This window comes from Equus asinus, chromosome 21 (assembly GCF_041296235.1).
Source record: "Equus asinus isolate D_3611 breed Donkey chromosome 21, EquAss-T2T_v2, whole genome shotgun sequence".
Classification (NCBI taxonomy): Eukaryota; Metazoa; Chordata; class Mammalia; order Perissodactyla; family Equidae; genus Equus; species Equus asinus.
In genome coordinates this window covers 51,573,080-51,584,985 of record NC_091810.1, presented here as the reverse complement: position 1 = coordinate 51,584,985, position 11,906 = coordinate 51,573,080, and the positions used below count along the sequence as shown (strand labels likewise).

Sequence of the window (11,906 nt, the reverse complement as noted above, 5' to 3'; positions counted from 1 at the left end):
TTGCTCACCACTTCTTCCTGCATCCTGTGGCAAGCACTGCTGGCTGCCTTCCCAGTATTCTTTCTACCCTTCTTCCTTTCTCATGGGACTTCAATTTCAATCATGGTGGCAACGTGCCCAGCTTAAAATATCGTTACTCCCCACGTCTGCAGTCAGGGGTAGATCTGACACAGTAATGGGTGATCAGATGTGAAGGCAAGTGTGGTGGACTGGGCTCGTGGCCATGGTTTCTAGCTTGCCCTTTGCCCTCCCTGCTCCTGCCTGTAGCTCAAACTTGGGGGTGCAAAGGCTCCTAGGGGAGTTAAGGACGGCAGCTGTGGAGAGAGAAGGGACTCAGTCTCAGGAGGCCTCAAGGAGCCACTGTACCACCTTGGACTTAACACAACAATAAACCCCTCCTTGTTTAAGGTCCTGTTTGTGAGTGTCTGCTAAATGTAGTCCCAATTTCCATAGCCCCCTCCCTGACCCCACCTCGGCTCCTCTCGCTACAGAGCATCCTTTAGTCGTTCTTTCAGCAAAGATCTGTGCACAGTGAACACCAGGTGTCATAAGCCTGAAAATGTCTATCTTGCTCTTATTATTTATGACAATTAAGCAGACTGACATTTCGTTTCCTCAACACTTAGGAAAAATGTGTCTTCTAGTATCTACTATTGATGAAAAGTGAAACTCATTCATTCATAAGCAATCTTTTTTTCCCCCCATGTAGCCTGCATGATTTTTCTCTTTACCCTCAATGTTCTAATCTAGACCATTGCAGTGAAACTGCAGATGTGGCCATTTAAAAAAATTCCACTTCACACTTACTGAGAAATGTAAGTTGTGAATTCCAGAAACCTCTCTTTAAAAAAGTTTGTGTGTGAAATACAGCACATATACCAAAAAAGTGTGTAAAATGGAGAATAAGATGAATTCCTGTCACTCAAGCCAAAAAAAAAGATTATCAGCACCTCTAAGGGCCCCTTCCCTGTGCTAACTGCAAGTCTGGTGCTGAGGATCACGCCCCTGCTCTTCTGAGCCGACTATACCATCCATGTGTGTATCCTCAGAGTATATGGTTTTACTCTGCCTGTTTTGGAACATCACACCAAGTGGCTCATATTCTGTTTCTTCCTTCGAGCTCTAACCATGATCTCGCACATGGCTAGAAGCTCATTTCACCACTATGGGGTATTTCACTGTAAGAATGACAGCTTCTCACTACACTGTGTTTTATCTTGAGTGCGTGCGCACACTATTATGAACAAAGCACACAGCTTCTACAAGCATCCCCGTCCGTCTCCTGGTACACCTGTGCCACAGTTCTCTAGGACACCAACAGTGGAACTGCTGGCCACGGGTGGGTGTGCACGTGTTCAGCTTTTCCAAAGTGGCCTCACCACTCAACCCTCCCCAAGGCGGCAGGTGCAAGGCCAGCTGCTCCACCGCACACCAGGCAGGGCAGCTAACGACACTTCTGTCTGGAGGTTTTCCTGTCTGACACTGCGCAGCTCCCCCAGCTTCCTTTTGTTGATTCTGAGCTTGAGAGCTTTTCCAATCCCTTTACTTTCAATATTTCTGTTTGGGTTCAGGCTTGTATTTTTTTAAATGGCATTGGATTGAGTTAAAACCAAAAAAAAAAGGCGGCCCAATACATAATTATAATTAATGATATATTTGAATTCATTTACTTGTCTCACCTCTTCTCTTTCTGCCTTCTTTTGGATAATTTTTTTTTCTCATTCCATTTTCTTTCTCAACTACTTTGGAAGTGGTACACTGTTCTTTCAGGGTTACCCTAGAAATGCCAGCCTGCCTTGCACCAGTCTTAATCAGATGGAGTCTTTTCTCTCTTCCTGAGGGAGCTCCGTAGAGCTGAGATTCCATCCCCTCTCACCTCGGCCCCACGCACTCCTGCTGTCTCATGTTCTAAGTAGCCCTTATTATACTTCTACTCCACAAAACACTTGTTTTATGAGGTCAATGACTACTAAATTTACACTTTCTTTCTCTCATTCCATCTTATCTCAGATTATCCATCTGGGATCGTGTCCATTCAGTCTGAAGACATCCTCTAGAATTTTTTTTAAGGAGAATGCTCATTTATTTCATTTTTTAAAAACAGCTTCGCTGAGATATAATACACATCTCAAACAATTCACCCATTTTAAAGTGTACAACTCAATGGCTTTTAAAATATTCACAGATTTGTGCAACCACCACAAGCCATTTTAGAATATTTTCATTACCCCCAAGTAGATTTTCTCTTAGTGTGAGTCTGCAGGTGACCAAATCTCTGGTTTGTCTAAAAATATCTTGTATTTGTAAGATATTTTCTCTGGGTAAAGAATTCTAAGTGACAATTTCCTTTCGTCCAGTTAACACTGATACCAGAAGGTACCTTTCCAGTTAACGTTGGCCGTGGTTGCAACATCTGCTGTCATCCTGCTCCCTGAAAAGTAATATATCCTTCCTAATTTTAACATCTTTTCTTGGTCTTTTTGTTCTGCCAGTTTATTACACTGTATCTAGGTATGTATTGGTTTTAAAATACATGGACAAATTCTTAAACAGACCTCCCTTCCAGAGGTGGAACCTAATTGAGTGTGGGCTGGACATAGTGACTTACTTCTAACGAAGAGAACGTGGCAGAATATCACTTCCAAACCAGGTCATAAAAGGCCTAACGCTTCCTCCTGCTTCCTCTTTTGGATTGCTTTTTCTCTGGGGAAAGCCAGCTGCCACGGCATGCAAACACTCAAGCAAGCCTCACGGAGAGGTCCACGTGGCAAGGATCTGTGTGCACACTATGCTTCTCTAAGCACTCCTGTGAGCCCCAGGAGTGGAAGTTGTCCTGGAAGCAGATCCTCCAGCCCCAGTCAGGCCTTCAGATGACTGCTGCTCTGGAGTACATCTTGACTGCAACCTCAAAGAGACCCCAAGCTAGAACTACCCAGCTAAGTCTCTCCTGAATTCCTGACCCACAGAAACTGTCCGATAATAAAGATTTGTTGTTTTAAGCCATTGAGTTTGGGATAATTTGTATGTAGCAATAAATGATTAATACAAATGTGAAAAAAATTTTAAGCAAACTTGCTTATTGAGCTATAAAAACATACAAAAAATGCACAAACCATATGTGCAGCTCAATGAATATTCATAAAGTGAATATAGCTAATTAATCACCACCCATATCAAGAGATAGAACATCAGACTGTAGATTTCTGTTTGTTGCCCTGCTGGAGATTTGTTGACCTCCCTGAATCTGTGGATTGGTGATTTTGAAAAGTTCACAGTCACTTCAAAAAAATACTAGGGGCCAGCCAGGTGGCACAGAGGTGAAGTCCGTGCACTCCACTTTGGCAGCCCAGGTTTCACGGGTTTGGATCCCTGGTGCGGACCTATGTACCACTCATCCAGCCATGCCGTGGCAACATCCCACGTACAAACAGAGGAAGACTGCCAAGGATGTTAGCTCAGTGACAATCTTCCTCAAGCAAAAAGAGGAAGATTGGCCACAAATGTTAGCTCAGGGCCAGTCTCGCTCACCCCCTAAAAAAATATATCACCTCTGCCTCATCTTTGCCTTGTTTTCCTTCCTGGAACTCCAATCACACGTGTGTTGGATCTTCTCACTGTCCTCCATATCTCCCAGCCTCTTGTTCTACATTATCCATTTGTTTATCTTGCTGGGCTGCTTTCTGGATAACCTCTTCAGATCTCGCTTCCCATTCACAAATTCTCTCTTTAGCTCTAATTCATAGATACACGGCTTTTAATTGCTATAATAATTTTTATTTCCAGAGCATCACTTTGGTTCTTTTGCAAATCTATTCCTATTTTCAAGCCTTTTAGTTCCTAAGTCATCTTTAAACATTTAAATGATCTGATAATTCTAATGTCTGAAGTCCTCGCAAGTCTGATTCTACCATGTTCCTTTTGATGTCCTTTGCTCTGGGTGCTTTGTTGCCTAATATATCTGGTGAACTTTTCTGTAAGCTGCTCATTTTTCTTGGAACTTTATCGGTGGGCATTCTTTAAGGATGAATAAAGGTTCATTCAGGTAGGATCTGCATTTCCTTCTATCAAGTGTCTGAGACCCCTACATTCTGGGACCACTTTAAATTCCTGGCTGAGGTTTGTCATGTACAAACCCACATGAGGGCTTGCTCAGTTCTCAAGGGAGACCTTTTTTCACTCCAGTAAGTGGCAAGGTTCAGTTTTCCTCTGAGATGCTGAGAGAGCAGATTTATTGTTAGTTCACAGAGGGTGCTGCCCTTTGGGGCCCCACCTTTATGGAGGGCTCTGCTACTAGGCCCCTTATTATGCACAGGTATTAGGTTGTCTGGGCCCCAGGCACCGAGAGCACCAAAAACCAATGCTCAGCTTCACGTGGTTTGTCAAATGCCTTCAGGGCATTCTGCTGCTTCTCTTACCTTTTTGCCTGAGTATTCCTTAGTTTCTTGCCAGCTCATTGGTGCATTTAAAAAGTACTTGTCATTATTTATTTACCTGGTATTTTTAACTGTATGCAAAGGATCAGTTCAGGTAACTATTCTACCATGATGCCAGAAACAGAAGTGGTCAGCTATTCCTTCTTCAAGTAACTTCTTTCTTAGATTTTATTTTCCCAAACTCCCGTCAGCTAAAGGACATCTATCAGCACGTTAAGATTCTCAGTCTACCCTCTCCCTCTCCGCCACCTTTTGGATCTTCAGCTGTAACTTCCAATTTATTAATCCCTTCCTTGGCTGTAAATTATTATTTAGCTCTTCTAGTGAGTTTCTTATTTTAATAAACATGCTTTATTTCCCAGATTTCTAATCAGTTCTTTCTTATATCTAATCCCTGTCACTTGAATTATGGGGGTCAGTCCCTCTTTTATCACTCTGGTGATAAACAAATGCTCATTTTAAAGCCTGTTAGGATGTTACTGTTTCAGTTTCCTCAGGGACAAATTCTCCCAATTTATGGTTGCTGGTCATTCTTTAAGGCATTGGATTTTCTCACATATTTTTAAATTAATTCATGCATAATAGTTTTTGTTTTTCTGTCTCCAGGTAGGGCAGCTTTCCTGTAGTGTTGTAAAAGCAGAAGCAGACCTGCATTAGCCCTCTGGCTCACACTGTGGGGTATCCTTGCTCTAGTCCCAGGGCGGGTGCTGAGCGGAAGCCCAGTTCCCAGTCTCCGGGTGTCTGAGCTCACACTGCCGCAGACAAGCACCCTGTTCCAGTGCAATCCCGGGAAGTGGGGGACGTGCTTTCCTCCTTTATTCCTAGGAAAAGATGCCCAGTCCCAGAGCCCGGCTCTCAGAGGGAGCCTGGCTCCAGTCCTGACACCTGTGGGCATGTCTGATCCACGTCCCTGTGGGAATCAGAGTCCTAGCCTTGTCCCACTGCTCACCACAGCAGCCAGCCACCTACCACTTCAGCCCTCACAGCTGTAAGACTCTGCTTCTTTTTTACACAAGAATTACCTTCTTAGAGTAGTTGCATAATTTTAACTTAAAGTATTTACTTTATTGAATGAGTGTGCTGGTCCCTGTGTGCACATATTCCACCTCTATGGCCCAAGTTCTCAGCACTGCCTCCCAGAGCCAGGCCATCTCAGCACAGAGGAAAAAACACACTGGGATGACTCAGGGGCAGGAGGCTCACAGGGAAACCCTGGAGGAAACTCAAGAGTGTTATCATTCTGAGGGAGATGAAATTCTAGTTGGCCACAGGTACCTGGAGTCAGAGTTGTGGCCAGCCAGTCACTCTGGAGAGTCAGCTCCACAGAGGAGGCTCATGGTCCAAAAGCCAGGACCTGGGGGGCCAGGGTCCAAGACCACATGTGAAACCCAGCTTACAATACTCTAGTCTCTAGCAGAAAGGGCCACCCTCCCCCACACAGGGGCCCTGTCCTAGGGGAGCCATAGTCTAGCTGACTGGTGAAGTGGGGAGAGGGGCTGCCTGGGGCTGGGCAGAGTGGAAAAGAACAGTGCTGGGGGCCTCAAATCTGGAGCAGCCTAGAGTTGAGGCTGGCCAGGGTATAGCTCACCCCCTTCATGGGCCCAGTCTCTTCCCTCTCCCTCTCACACTCTGAGGGGGTCCACAGAAGACCAAGATGGGAGCCTCTCCAGGCTGTCCCACAGACTACTGCAAGGCCTAGGCCTGTGGGAGGTCTTAAGAATCCTCTCAGACCATGTCTCTGTCACCCAAGGGTTTGAGATGACCATCACTGACCAAGGACTGGGTCAAGACCTAGGCCCTGAAGGTCACACCTGGGCCTTCCCCACTCCTCCAGCCTCAACATGCTCAGCCCAACACAGGGCTTACAAATTAAGCATGACCTCTGTAGCCACCCTGTCTTGGGGCCCGATCCCACAGTGCCCCAAGGACCCAGGAAATATGTGATAGGTTTCTACCACACACAGGGGTCTGCTTGTTTCTATTTCCAGAGATTAAAAAAATATTCCAAACACATACATATGTACAGACACAGCCAGTCTACAGAATTGCTGCTGGCTCTGTCCCCACTCAGGGTGGTGGGGACCACTCAGGAGACAAGGAGTTGACCTCACTCCATGGGGGTGGGGGGTTTTCAGACTGATGGGGCAGGGAGTCACTGCTCTGAAGCCAAACTGGAAGTGATGGCAAGCCCAGCCCCTACCCTTGCCCAAGGACAGGGCTGACAGATGGGTGAGGGGACAGGGCACGCCTCAGTCGGAGTCGCAGGCCTCTTGTTCTGTGTTGGCGTCCACCGCAGAGGCCAAGCTATCCTCCTGGCCTTTCAGCCTCTCGCCTGGATAGATGGCAAACAAGAAGGGTGAAGGGGGGGCCTTGTGCTTGGGCCACCACCCAGAGGGCAGGGGTCCCGCCTTCCCAGGCCCTGCACTTACGGATCAGTTCAGCAATGGCTCTCTGGGTCCGCTTTTCTAACTTCTCCAGCTTCTTGGCTACGTCTCTCTTGAGGTCCCTGGAGCAGAGAGGTGGGAAGAGTCTGGAGGCTGAAGGCTGGCCTGGTGTGGCCTTGGGGCCCTCCCTCCCACAGCCCCTCTGGCATTAGCAATCACACTCGGTTGTCTGAGGAGATTGCCCTGAGGAGGAGGCAGGTTTCTCCTCTCTCTCCCTTTCTGCATCTTCCAAAACCCAGCATCAGCCATCCCTCCCAGTCCCAGTGAGGCAGAGACTAGCACCACAGACCCACCCGACACAGGGCACTGAGTGGGTGTGCAAGGGTAGATGGTTTCTCAGGGGTCCTCTCTTGGTCTGGTCCCCTTGGTCACCATCAGGGAGTGACTTGTCCCAGCCCACTGTGGGTCCTGCTTATCTTCCAGCCACATGTTCACCCTCACCACCGGGAGCTTCCAGAAGTGCACACACACTCAGCGTATTTTCTCTGACTCTGGGTTTCCTAGGACATATGCCTCATGCTTTTGTTTCATCAAATTAGAACACCTTCAGCTGGTGCTGTACTTGACACAGAATTGCAGGCGAGAGGGATATGCCCACACCTCTGGCCCAAGGTAAAATAGAACACAAGCCCCAGGTCACATGGCCTCTCTCACCTTCTTTCTCAGCCCAGTCACAAGGACACCAGGGAAGAACAAGTACTTCACAGAGAGGGAACTGAGGCCAGATGGGAACAGGCTAACTGATGGCAGCACTGGGTGGCAACTGCCTTTGCCACCATCTTGCCTCCACCTGTGGCTCCCAGAGGCAAAGGTCGGACTTGCTCAAATGGAGCTCTCTGAGGTAAGGTCCTCACGCTTTCAGAAGGGACTTCTTGAGCAGACTGCTGTTCTTCCCTCTACCTGAGCCCCTCCTCACCCTCCAGGTGTCATCTCCCATCACTTCCCTCTCATTCTCCGTTTATGTCCTTCTCAACAGTGATTTCGGACAGTAATTATCTCGTGTAGCTGTAAGTTTATACTGTCCATATCCCTGCTGTGAGGGTGCAGAAGGCCCAGCCTGAGGCCCATGTCTAGCATCACAAGAGCCCCAATCAGTATGCACTAGTCCTACATGGGCAACACTCACCAATCAGGCTTCCGGGGTGCAAGGTTAGCCAGGTCCTAGGGAGGGAGGAGACAGAAGTCAGGGCTGGAAGGGCCCAACCCCAAGGGAAGTAGGAAGACAGGAGACAGAGATAGGAAAACGGGAGAAAAGGGAGGATGGAGGAGGGGGGTGAGGGGAAGCAGGGAGGTGGAAAGGAAATAAAGAAGTGGTGAGGGGCCGGCCCCGTGGCCGAGTGGTTAAGTTCACATGCTCTGCTTTGGCGGCCCAGGGTTTGGATCCTGGGCATGGACACAGCACTGCTCATTAGGCCATGTTGAGGCAGTGTCCCACATGCCACAACTAGAAGGACCCACAACTAAAACTATACAACTATGTACTGGGGGGATTTGGGAAGGAAAAAAAGAAGTGGTGAAAGGAAGGTGGAGAAAGGAGAGAGAGTAGGTGGGTAAGAAGAGAAGGACCCACAGAAGCAGCGAGGGAGAACAGGGCCACCCGCAGGCACTCACCACTTCCTCAATGACGGGCTCTGGCTTGGCGGCCTCCAGCTGCTCCTTCACCTTCTCTTCCACTAGAGGGTGCAAGACAACAATGGAGGCCTGTGGGAAAGGTGCCCACTCTGCAGCGACACTGCAGTATGATACTGCACACTGCAGCTGCCGGAGAGGGGAAGAGGGTGCAGGCAGGTCCCCGGGGAGATCCTGGGCTTTCTTGCCCCTATCTCTCCCCTTGGCCCCAAACCAGCCAGAGGCAAAGCCCCTGCAAAGGCAGGTCTGGAGGAAGGGCTGCAGTTTCCCAGGATGAAGGCAATCCTGAGGTGAAGGAGGGCCAGCGGGAGGCAGCTGGAGCAGACAGAGCCCAGAACTCCAGTTAGGAATCATCTCAGCCCCAAGCTCCCCAGTTGTGAAATGAGAGAGTTGCCTGGATATATCCAAGGTATGGTTTTTGAAGGGCCTTGAGGACTGGATTTTTCCATAACCTCCACGGGCTCCTGGCCTCCGAGGACATCCTCTGGGTCCTGGACTGGCTGGGGCACAGGAGGCTTTTCTTCCCATCCCACTAAGATGTGTGCTGCCAAGACCAAGGGGACAGCCACTCTGAGGAGGCCTGCACTCACACACCTCCTGGCTCCATCCAGCTGCTGAGAGCACAATGGACCTCTGGGGAGAATGACCAGGAGGGCTCTGCCCCTGAGAGGACAGATGCCGAGAGCACTGACAACAAATCTGGGCTCCATGGGCTTCCTCTAACCCCCCTCACAGTTGCCCCATGTTCCCCCATGGCTCCCTGGCCTGCCTCACTTTCCTCCAGCCATAGGTGCTGATCCTGAGGCAAAGAACCAGCTCCACATCCGTCTCTTTCGTCCTGCCTTACTGCCTCCCACCTACATGTGCCAATGTCCCCCCCAGTGGGGCCCAAACCATGAAGCAAATCACCTGGTAAGTGTGTGACTCTCAGGGGTGAAGGACACGGGGAAGCAGACTGGGGTGTGGCCAAATGGGTAGCACTTCATTCTTTTACAAGATAAATGTAATTACTCATTTATTACTCATAAAATTGAAAATTGATAACAAAATCAAAGAATAAAAACAGCACCAGGGATCTGCATGATAAAGTACCCAGCATCTCCAGTGTGGACGGCTGTGGACAGGCCTCAGCTGGCCAGATGCGCCTGGCTGTTGTGCTGTTCCCCATGCCATGGCGAGACTGGGCAGCCCCTGGCCCGGGGCTCTCTCCCTACTGGTGAGAACATCTTTCCCCATCGTCTGTGTTCTGGCACTGCCACACCTCGAGCCTGGCGAGCATCTGCCTGACACTGCTCTTTGAGCACCTGAGTGGTTGAACCCTCCTCAGGGTCTCTCACTCCAACCCTCCAAGGCCTGCAGGACCCATCTCACCCTGCCCCTGCTGTCCAAGGCTCCAGGGCCACTTCCACTTCCCAACCCAGAGAGGTTCTGAGGGGATGTGGTCTCTTCCCTCGCAGATCCCTGGGAGGCCTCCAAGTCAACGTGTGAGCAGGGCAGAGCAGGCACAGCAGACCTCTTCACTCCCTCACTGGCTCTCTGCTCTCACTCAACTTGTGCATCTGCTGTGAGATGGTGACAGGGTTCTGGAGGCCCAACTTCTAGCCCTGGCACTACAGGTTATTCCCAAGAGAGGGCAACACCAGCCAAGGTGGAGGCAACTGACAGTGCCATGGAGCAGAAGTGGAGAGATGCAGCCACCTACCCGCGACTGGTTTGGCTGGGGGCACCCTCCTCCTCTTCAGGTCCTCATCCTCTGGGACATAGTTCCGCAGCCTGAGTTCCCTGCGAGAGCACAGAGATCAAGCAGAGATGTAGTAAAGTGTGTGACAGTCTCATTCACCTCATACACTTGCAGGTCAGACTGTGATGAAGCCACACAAGCTGGTTATTTCCCAACTTTCCTAGGGTCTCTGGAAATGGCCTGGTGAAGAGGGAAAACATGGGAACAGAAGCATCATTGGGACAGGCACCCTCTCTGAGCCTCAGCCCCCTTATCTGCCAATTAGCAAGCAGGCTGGCTGCTCTCCCAAGGCCCTGCCTGCACTGGAGGCTCTCGTCCAGAGCTGGGGCCAGGGATGCTCGGGGAGCATCCACTAGCTGTCTCTCCTGGATTACCTCCATTTAACAGTTAAGGGAACTGAGGCTCAGAGAGATTGCACCATTTTCATAAGGTCACACAGTGGTGGCTGCAGCATCTGAGACCAAGACAAGGTATGACTCCAAGTCAGGCCAGAGCTCCTGGGCTGAGCTACTCCTAAAAGAGAAAGCCAGCACTCACCCACTGGCTCCTCAAGCCCAGCCTCCTTCTCAGAGCCTTTGTGTCCTGGAGCCACTGGTACACAGTCCCTCAACAACTTGTGGCAAGAGTCTGGGTGTGCTGGGAGTGGCTGGCAAAGGCTGAGGGACGGGCATGACAGTGTGCAAGACTGGGAAAGCCACAGTCCACCTGGACAGCCATGAGAACTGCAGAGGCCCACTCCTGCAAGAGGCCTTTCAAATGCTACCAAGGCAGAGCCCAAGACCTCTGTGAATGGGGAGGAGCCACAAGAGACCAGGATTACACACTGCGATGGGCCAGCAACAGTGGTGTTATTTTCCTCCTATCTCAGTCTCCTCAGGCACGGCTGGCTGCACCAAGCTCTCACTGGGGACCTTCCCAGCTCAGCAGCTCATCAAACCCCAATCCACACACCTAGAAGCTTGTCTGCAAGAGGAGAAGCCCTTGGCTAAGTGCACAGGGTGGCAAGGGGAGAGTTCCTAAGGCTGCTGCTTATTAAAGGCAAGACAGAGAGAGACACTGGAACAGACCATCTAGGTTCCAGGGGAGTGGAAGCTGTCCCCCTACCTGTCAGCCAAGTGAGACTGGGATGTGGGTGGGTCCTCCTCCTTCCCCACTACTTCCTCTGAGCCCTTTCAACGACTGCTGGTCCCTCAGAAGTCCTACGCCTACAGAACAGGGAAGACTGTCCCAGCAGGAGGCCTCCTACAGTCTGTCATCTACCAAACCCTCTGTCCATGCCAGGCAAAAGCATTGCTGACTTCCATAGCCCCCGGGCAGGCAAGCTCTTCCAGAGGTGAGGCAGCAGGTGTCTATGGCCACACAGTTAGCAAGTGGCAGTGGTCTGAGCTTGGAGGCTTTCTGATGCCAAACCAGGCCCCTATTCACCAGCTCCACCTGCCTGCTTCCCCTCTGCCAGGGCCCCTGAGGCCCACAGCCCTGGGGTTAGGCTAAACCTTTGTGCCCAGGGGGCAGTACCAGCATGGCCTGTGTAGAGGAAGCCTGCCACGCACTCCCAGGGTCTGCTTCCTCTAGGGAGCAGGGACACCCACCCCATCCCCATCCCCTAATGCCTGCCTCAGGCCTGGTGGTAAATGTCAGCTCTCACCGGGAGAGAAAGTG

The 11,906-nt window shown here is 50.3% G+C and overlaps 1 protein-coding gene across 4 annotated transcripts in view; it reads right to left on the bottom strand.

Moving 5' to 3' along the window:
- Positions 1-5,473: 5,473 nt before the first annotated feature.
- CCDC12 (coiled-coil domain containing 12) overlaps positions 5,474-11,906 on the bottom strand; it is a 58,510-nt gene continuing 52,077 nt past the window's right edge. For 3 of the 4 annotated variants that reach the window (XM_044754669.2, XM_014828817.3, XM_070492960.1), the window contains 5 exons: positions 10,209-10,288; positions 8,489-8,550; positions 8,004-8,038; positions 6,863-6,939; positions 5,474-6,765 (listed from right to left, as the gene is read on the bottom strand). In XM_044754669.2, coding sequence (XP_044610604.1) covers positions 6,683-6,765; positions 6,863-6,939; positions 8,004-8,038; positions 8,489-8,550; positions 10,209-10,288 — 337 coding nt within the window. In that variant the 3' untranslated portion in view covers positions 5,474-6,682. Of the gene's footprint in view, positions 6,766-6,862; positions 6,940-8,003; positions 8,039-8,488; positions 8,579-10,208; positions 10,289-11,906 lie in introns of all 4 variants that reach the window. The other variant, XR_011496458.1, reaches the window with a different exon arrangement.